This window comes from Grampus griseus, assembly GCF_964374135.1.
Source record: "Grampus griseus genome assembly, chromosome: X".
Classification (NCBI taxonomy): Eukaryota; Metazoa; Chordata; class Mammalia; order Artiodactyla; family Delphinidae; genus Grampus; species Grampus griseus.
This window is the reverse complement of record NC_138999.1, coordinates 96,111,267-96,120,392: the sequence shown is the minus strand read 5'-3', so window position 1 is coordinate 96,120,392 and position 9,126 is coordinate 96,111,267. Positions and strand designations below refer to the sequence as shown.

General features: G+C 41.1%; 1 protein-coding gene across 1 annotated transcript; it reads right to left on the bottom strand.

Moving 5' to 3' along the window:
* Nucleotides 1–653: 653 nt before the first annotated feature.
* On the bottom strand, nucleotides 654–926 carry SERTM2 (serine rich and transmembrane domain containing 2; the record flags this gene model as incomplete). The annotated part of the gene is made up of 1 exon (XM_082681396.1): nucleotides 654–926. One exon carries the CDS (start codon nucleotides 924–926, stop codon nucleotides 654–656), a length of 273 nt encoding a protein of 90 aa, XP_082537522.1.
* Between the last annotated feature and the right edge of the window lie 8,200 nt (nucleotides 927–9,126).

Genomic DNA, 9,126 nt, shown 5'->3' with positions numbered 1-9,126 from the left:
ATAAAGTGCACATTTTCCCTCTCTAGATGAGGTTGTTGACTAGAAACTTCTTTTTGTAAACTTGCTCTTTAAATTGAAACAGTTTCTTTTAAGAACTCTTCTTTCATTTGGGACAAACCCGATGGCCACAGATGATAAAATCACTGCTCCTTTGGGAAAGGGCTCGTGGTCCCTTCCATTAACCTCCAACATGATTTAACTTCATGTAAGCAGAGGTGATTCTTTAGGGTCCAACTGCTACATTAAAACTTGTTCCTTTCTTGGGATACCCTCTTTGAACAATTAGCCCTTTCAAAGGCAAATTTTCCTTGTTCTTGGAGCCTCCAGGGTCATGTGTTTTTTACAACAGCTGCATGTGAATTTCTGCAGTCTGAGGTTTGCTCAAGGCCCAGGCGCTCTTTGGTTACCATGGAAACCTCCCTCCCAACCAGCTGCCATTTCCTATATTCCTGGCAAGGAATGAGTCAAACCTCTTAGATATCCCACAAGCAGAGTCAAGATAAAGAATAACACAGAGAAAACATGAACAACTTGTTAAGTGAACAACTTGTTGATTCCCTACATGGGAAGCTACATGCAACAAAGTCAGCTTTCCTGGACATCAACATACAAGGGTTCACTGAGATCCTTTAAAGCTCACTTTCTTCCTGACTTTAAGGAGTGGGGATTCGACTCTGCATCTCTACGTCTGTAAATTGAGGAACACTTTCTGTGCTCTCGGAGGTGATGGGTGAGATGACATGTTTGAGCCGAAGGAGCATTGTGAAGAGCAGGATGAGGAGAATGGCCAGGAGGCTCAGGAATAAGCCCACATACATATACAGGTTGGAATACTTCTCTGAAGTAGTGTCAACCTCTGTTGCCAGGGTGGGGAAATGGGCCCGCCCAGTGAGATTCCCATGGTACTTGAAATGCACCTCCGTCATCACTTAAGACTTGAGTTGGTACCTATTTCTATTTGATTTCTATTGCCCTTGAGGCATTCCACAGTCACTTAGGCTGTCTCTGAATATGCTGGAGGTGTTCTAACGATCTCATACACAAAGCAATCACAACCAGAGCCAAGTCAGCAGTGCACAAGCATCCCTCTCCCAAATAGTTTCTATCAGAACTTCTTAATCATTTTTTAAAAAATATAAATAAAATCTTTTACTTTCCACAGTCCTACTCATATACTGATTAAAATAAATATGGTGAAACTGCTTTATAATACTGGTATGGAGACAAGAATGAGTATTAAATCGGACTTTTCCTGTCTTTTGGTAGAGGGAGAAAGAGCTCTATTTTATCTACAGCTCATCTAAATGTGTGCATTAATTATGTGAATTTAATTGGATTCTTCTGTGGGGAGACTTTCTAAAAGCTTTTGTATATTTCAGGCTCAGCATTTTCTAAAAGCTTTTGTATATTTCAGGCTCAGCATATCTGAGTTTCTACCCTTCTTGTCTTTCTGAATCCCGCATAGGGATGACACTTGTAAGGTTTCTTTCCAGCTGCCACAGCTTGAGGGTTGGAAGTCTAGAGGATGTGACTTTTCTACAGTTCTGTTGACATCCCTCACTGTAGGCTGGAGGGAAAGTGTTGTCAGACCTGGTAATTCTCAGATGGAGGTCTCAGAGATGCAGACAGCAGTAGATCTAGGCTCAGAAGATTTGACTCTTAAAATTCTTCAACAGATTTATTTTCCTGAAAATCAAAAACAACAATAAAAGGTTCGGGTGTCTAAGAAAAACAGATGGCAATTTGTTTTGAAATAAAAATTAACTGATATGTTGCAAAATGTTTTGCTATGGGAAAATTAGTCTTAAAATGATACCCTGAATTTTTATCATTTTGAATGCTTTTTTTCCTGAGTGGTAAATACCGATTACAAGGTTAAAGAAAAATTCAGATCAGAGAACAGCAGCTAATAACTAGGTTAGGTTAAGACAGTGTTTCCCAGACTAACTGGTCATAAAATTTACCTGAAGTACTTATTAAAATACAGACCCTGGGCCCCCATCTGGACTTTCTGAATCATAATCTCCACAGTAGGGGGCCTGATCACCACTCTAGAGAGTCATATTTTATCGGTCTGGGGTGGGGTCCAACCACTGGTATTTTTAAAAAGCTCCACAAGTGACTGTAAAGTCAGGACTGAGAACCACTGCCCTAGTTTAAGCAGGAAAGCCTAGCACTGAAATAAAGGCCTAAATCTAAGGATTCATTTCTTCAAACCCCAGGTCGCAGTGCCATGGGTCGCTTTAACAAATCATGGAATTTTCAGGAATGTAGGCTTCCCCCAATTTTGTTTTTGTGTTCTGTCTCTCTCATTTAAGTCTGTGGGGTGAGAATACAGTTTTTTCCCTCAGTATTTGTAGATCAGAAGTAATTGAAAGGGTGTGTTTGTTCTGAGCAAATAACTGCATCATTCATTATTGGTAAAGACAGAACCTTGTCTTTTTTTTTTTTTTTTTTTTTGTGGTACGCGGGCCTCTCACTGTCGTGGCCTCTCCCGTTGCGGAGCACAGGCTCCAGACGCGCAGGCTCAGCGGCCATGGCTCACGGGCCCAGCCGCTCCGCGGCATGTGGGATCTTCCCAGACTGGGGCACGAACCCGTGTCCCCTGCCTCGGCAGGCGGACTCTCAACCACTGCGCCACCAGGGAAGCCCCAGAACCTTGTCTTTATTCGCGAAAATATTCAAGTGTGTAAATAGGGTCAACTATTTACTGTTGAAGGCTTCCAAAATGATTTAGCTTGTTTTTCAGAACATGAATTTTGAATATGGGTGACTATAAAAACAACATAAACCACCATCACCTGTCAAACTTCTATGTGCAGTAGTGTCAGAGAGCTGACAATGTAGCCCAGTTCTGTCGCTTGTTAACATGCCCAAGGAGAGTTAATAGAAACAGCTCCAACAATTACATTACTCTTCCTACAATCTTGAATTGTGCGCCCAGCCTGGGAGCATTTCAGCTTAAAGTTTATGTTCACTAACCTGTGGTACTATACTTTCTGTAATCTGCATGAGCCTTAGCCTACCTATCTAATTCCCCTACCACCCATGTGGTTCTCAAGAAACAAGAGCAAACAAAGAGACAGGGTCTCTTTCTACTGTCTTTGGAGCTATGGTCTAGGAAACATTTTTGCAATACTTAAAGGTACATCTATTTTGATTTCTGATTCACTAACAAGTGGAAAAGATAATCACGTAGGTACCCCTTTGTTCCCTAGAAACACCAGCCCCAAAGGCAATGGTTCTCCTGAGTAGCTTGTTACGAATGCCGGTTGCAGGGTCTACTCTTGGGAGCTCCTTCTCCCCAGACCACTCTATTCTTAGCCTTGCTTGTCCTCCCAAATCCAGTTTTTCTCAAGAGCGTGATGCATGAACCCCCTACCTGATTTAAAATGTAGACTCCTAGGCCCTTCCCCAGGCCTACTGAGTTCTAATATCTTGGATCAAGGCCCAGGAATATGCATTCTAAGCACAAGATTTTCATGTGATTCTTTGCATGTAGAGCTTTGAGAGTTAACTATCAGTTTCTCTATCTAGATATCCCAGCTAAAGAACATAGCTAATCTTATTGGTTGTTTGGGGACCCTACTTTAAAAAACTATTAAAAGAGTGCCACAGGTTGAATTATGTCCCCCCAAAAGATATGTTGAAGTCCTAACACCCAGTACCTGTGAATGTGTTGTGACCTTATTTGAAAAAAGGGTCTTTGCAGATGTAATCAAGTTAAAATGAGGTCATTAGGTTGGCCCTAATCCAATATGACTGGTGTCCTTATAAGAAGAGAAGACAGGGACGTTCAGGGGGAAGACAGAGACAGAGATTGGAGGGATGGACCTACAAACCAGGGAATGCCAAGGATTGCCAGTAAACACCAGAAGCTAGAAGAACCGAGGAAGGATTTTACCCTACAGATTGCAAAGGGAGCATGACCAAGCTGATGCCTTGATTTCAAACTTCTAGCCTCCAGACCTAAGAGAATAAATTTCTGTTTTAAGCCACCCAGTTTGTGGTACTCTGTTTATGGCAGTCCTAGGAACCGAATACACAGAGTAATCACCCAGAGGCCCTAGGGTTTTGGAACCCTTGGGGCAATGTTTCTGAAGGAAGTCCCTGGAATATTTGTATTCCAAATGCAGGTTTCTGGGCCTTTCTCCGTGCTTCCTAGATCAGAATCTCTCGGGATAGGACCCTGAAGTCTACATTTGTGACAAGCTACCCGTTTAGAGTTTCTAAGTACACTCTGCAAGGAATGGTTCCCAGTCCCTGTTGCCCTCAGGATCACTTACGAAACCTTTTGAAAATATGTATACCTGGGTTCTTCCTTCAGAGGTTCTGATTCAGTAGGTTTGTGTGGGGCACGAACAGCTGTAGTGCCTAAAGTTCCACAGGTGATTTCGATATGTGACCTGGGCTGAGAAGCACCACTCTACAAATAGAACAGAGCGTGGCAGAGTCAGGACTCTGACAGTCCCGGGCCACCCACATAGAGGCATTACTTTTTCACCTGGCCTCCAGAAGACAAGTCGAAGGAAAATAAACACTCACTGCTAGTGCAATCCAAGTGTGAAAAGCCTCAACAGTAGTATAGTATCTTTTTAGTCTCCTGTGGACCTCCAAATACACAGATTTGGGTAAGTCAGGCTTCTTGGTTAGGCACATTGTCATCATCGGTGCATCCAGGGTCCCTTTTATTTGTTTACTCAGTAACACCCATGGACAAACACCTGTAAACAAACACCTACCAACTGTAAGATTGAGAATAACTAATAATTTACATGACATCTACCTATGCTCCTCCCTATCTCATCCCACACCTCCCCAGAAATTATCAGTATTCTGAATTTTGTTAGTCATTACCTTGCTTTTATTTACACACACACACCTGTGCCTAAACACTATGTTGTTTATTTTTGTTTTGAACTTTATAAAAAAATTGTCAAGCTATATGTCATCTTCGATTTGCTCTTTTTACTCTACAGTCCATTACTATATGATTTATTTATAATTAATCTTACAGGATGAAAAAGGAATAAAGATTTGGTAGCCCATATTGCCTTTGAGAGTCCTTAACTGTCTTTGGACTTTACTCCATTCTCCTTAGCTTGGCGTTCAAGGCTGTCAATGTCCTAGCCCTGGCTGACTTCAATTCCTTCCACTACCCTCCTTTCCAATCAAGCTGTAATGCTCACTGTCACCTACTTCCCCGCCTCCATGTTTTTGTTTGATCAGTTTCTTCCATCTTTGCATATCTCTGCTTGGGGAAATGCTAGCATTCTTCATAGTTCCGCTCATGAAACTGACCTTGATTTCTCATCCAAATCCTAACTCCCACAGGCTTTCTCTCCTAGAGAAATTACATTCACCTAATACTGTAAGTATCTATTTGCTGTATTTTCCCCCAAATTGTAACTTATAAACCCCTTGAGGATCTTTTTCAACCTTCTGTCCCTTATACAGCTGTGCTCGCAATAGCTGCTCAATAATTGTTGAACAAATGCATGGGTATGACTGAAGAAATGTACTTAGCACTGACAATTTAGAGAGAAGCACAGTGTTATCTCTGTTCTGATAGCTAATATAGCTTGGGGAAGCACCTGAAACTCCCTTTTATTTTTATTCCCTTCCCCCACTCCCCTATCTCTTATTGTGCAAACGAGACTAAATTCCTGATTATCTTCTGGAATTAAGGAATAATCACTTTGTGGGAATTCCCTGGTGGTCCAGTGGTTAGGACTCAGTGCTCTCACTGCGGTGGGCCCGGGTTCAATCCCTGGTGGGGGAACTAAGATCCCACAAATTGAACAGCACAGCACAGCCAAAAAAATTTTTTAAAAAAAGGAATAGTCACTTTGTTAGAAACTTTGCTCTTGAATTACTATTTCAGTTGCATGATTTTAAAGGAAAACTACACGGAATGGGTTTACAGCCTTAAGTTTTAGAAAGTTCAATTGTGTCTATAAATGCTTTTCAGTAACAATAATACTGCCTCCTACACAATCGACCCTTAATCTTCCTTAAGGTCAAAATACTTATTAAATATATATTAGAATTCTGTGAAGCTTGGAGAAGCTTTAGAGAACAATGATCTCACGTACAGTTGTCAACTTCTTTAAACATTTCATTTGAGGGTTTGGAAAACTAACTAGCCATGTATTTCTTAAAACCTCTGCAGTCTGCAGAACACCAAACATCCTGTTCAATGCAGACAGGTCTATCAATTTAATTCCTTAAATCTTAAGGACTTTGAAATGAGTAAACGAAAAGTTAGATACTGGGGAGTCCTCTTTGTTAATCTGCTCCTGCATCTGTGACAACGTCTCATAAAAGCTTTCGGAACAGGATTGCCATAGCTCTCTTTGCTAACTAGCTACTTAGTTGCACAGATAATGTGATTGCTCCATTAAAAGCTCTGGACCATTTGGAAAGAAAAACAACCATGCAATTTCAAAAGAAATCAAAATTCTATTAATTCTAAAGAATCTGGTTTTTGTGGAAAGACCCTTGTAGGATTTTAGTATCCTGCAGTTCTTTCTGGAAAGCTAATAAAACGAAAATCAGTCTCTAGTCTTCGTAAAAGTGATGGAAAGCTGTTGAGGGACGAGGAGGAGAGTGCGGGATAGGAAAAAGGGTAAGGAATTAGGAAAAAAGGAAGATAGAGGGAAGAGGGGACGAGGGAAGGAAGGAAATGTGAGAAGTAAGGTGATGAGGAGTGTGGGAAGTGGATAAGAGGTGGGAGGAAATGAGTGGTTAAGGGATAGAGGTGAAGATACGGAAGCAGGAAAACATTGGGAGAGCGGCGAAGAAAGGAAAGGGGGAGGGAAGTTTGGGGGAAGGGAAAATGGAAAGAGATTAACTTAATAATAATTGGCCAATGTCCAACATTAGCCTGAACATCCGGTTTACTTGTAATGTAAATCAAAACACCCACAAGCAATGTGAATGCACCTCTGATTTTCTGATTGCATGTTTTGTCCTTAACTTGGTAAATAAAACTCTTGGTAAAAAAAACAAAACAAAAAAAACTCCTTGAGTTTTTGGTATGAACACTGAAATCCCAAGTCTCCCGTAATGTTCAACGTCAGCATAGTATATATAACCTCGCAGAAGCAAAACAACATACACACCCAGACCATGAATTTTGCTCCTTAAAATGAGATGGGAATGTGGAGCTTTCTCCATCCATCAACGCTGAGAGGGATTCCTAGGGTGAAACTTGTTTCTAATAAGAGAAAAAGTGCTGGGGATAGAGATAAATGTAACCTGATTCTCAAGGAGCTTGCCATAGTTACTTTTACTTTAACATGACAAAGTTCTGAAAACAATTCACTGGTAATTTTACGTTTTTCTGAATGACACCTGCCTATATAATTTCAGAGCTGAAATCCCACCACATAGCTAAGAAAAGTGATCAGAGAAACGACTCAGAAGAGACAGTCAAAACTATCAATTGCAACAGCTCTGAGGAGTTAACATATTCTGTTCGTATTTATCTGCCCCGTGTGAGGGAGAGAAAACTAAGGGAGGTGGAAGCTGTTAGAGTATCTAGTTCCACATCAGCCTGTGAAAAAACAATTCCAGCGCAAGTGCTTCTTCAATGGCTGGAGCCATTAAGTAACAAGCTTCTCAAGTGGGAGTTGCTGTATCTTCTGCGGCAGATGGTGCCTATTTGTCACACCTGCCGATAAATAAAATGCCGCTCATTTCACCGTAAATAACATCATAATATTTCCAAATCTCTCTTACCTTTCCTGGCTCACAGGATGAATGGGATTAGCCACTTAAGCATCCCTTTTGAAGCATGCATCGACAGGCAAGTTGTTCAGGAACATCTCTGGAATATCTGGAAAATAGAAAGAAAGCCTTGTTTTGCCACAGAAGCAGGACTATGTTCATGCAAATATGCTTTCTCTTTCATCTTCCTGAAGAGTCAGACCTTTCCAGCGTAAAACAGAAAAGCACCCTCTATCAGTTACTTAAAATTCCAGTTGCCACTTACAGCTTCAGAGTGCAGTTTCAGATGCCTGCTTCTTATAAACTCCAAAGAGAGAAGTGTCTGTTTGGATGTGTATATACCATCCGGAACACTTGAATGGAAGCAGCCTGAATAGTGAAGTCCCCAGTTCCTCTTTCGCAGGCAACAGTTTAGAGCGTGCGGGAAAGGTAGTGATTCAGCTCTGCCTTGTAGCGGTGTGGAGCCGAGAGGGAGGAGGTAAGAGAGAAGCTGAGAAGCCAAGTTTGTATAAGCCTTCCACTTTAACCCCTTCGAGTCTTCTTCATGAATCTGTAGGACTAGTGAAGACTCCCTGTTTTTGTAAAAGCCTCTTCATATGACATTTAAGGGGATCAGATCTCCTGCTCAATTCAAGAGGTTTTTCATCTTAGGTTTATAGTAATATATGCATAGAATTGAAACCAAACGTGCCAGGATATAGTGGTATTTAAATAATTCCATCTTTATAAACAGAATGTGTGCATATGTTGGGGAAACTTTTTTGTAGGCGCCAACTGAATACTTTTATTTTGAATTTTTTGTGGAGATTTAACATCAGTATTGGAATCTAGGTCTGAGTTTCTGGTTGGGGGTCTAAGCTTTAGGTAGAATATCTTTGAAGAAGGCATGTCTATCCAGGGTACATGTGCCATTAAAAATGATTCATCCAACTGTAGTTAACTGCCATTACTGTGTTTTATATATTGTGGCAAGAGGAAGGAGATTAACATTTCTTGAGTGCCTACTCTGTGTCAAGCATTTAATGTAGAGAATCTCATTTAATCCTCACAACAACGCTGTGACTTGTATATTATTATTTTTCCTCATTTTACAAATAAGGAAACAGAGGCTCAGAGATGAAGCATGTCATGTAGTTTAGTACGCTTGGAGCCAGTATTTGAAAACAAGGCAGTGTGATCCCAAAGTCTCTGCTCTTTTCTCTGTAGCAGTAGTTCTTCACCTCTGGTACGTCTTGGATTCCTTTGAGAACTTAATGAAAGCTATGGTTTGTCCTTTTCCTCAGAAATAGGCATATAATTTCCATGCTCCATGGCCTCCAGGTTAAGAACAGCTGAACAAGGCTTCCCTGGTGAAGCAGTGGTTGGGAGTCCTCCTGCCGATGCAGGGGACACGGG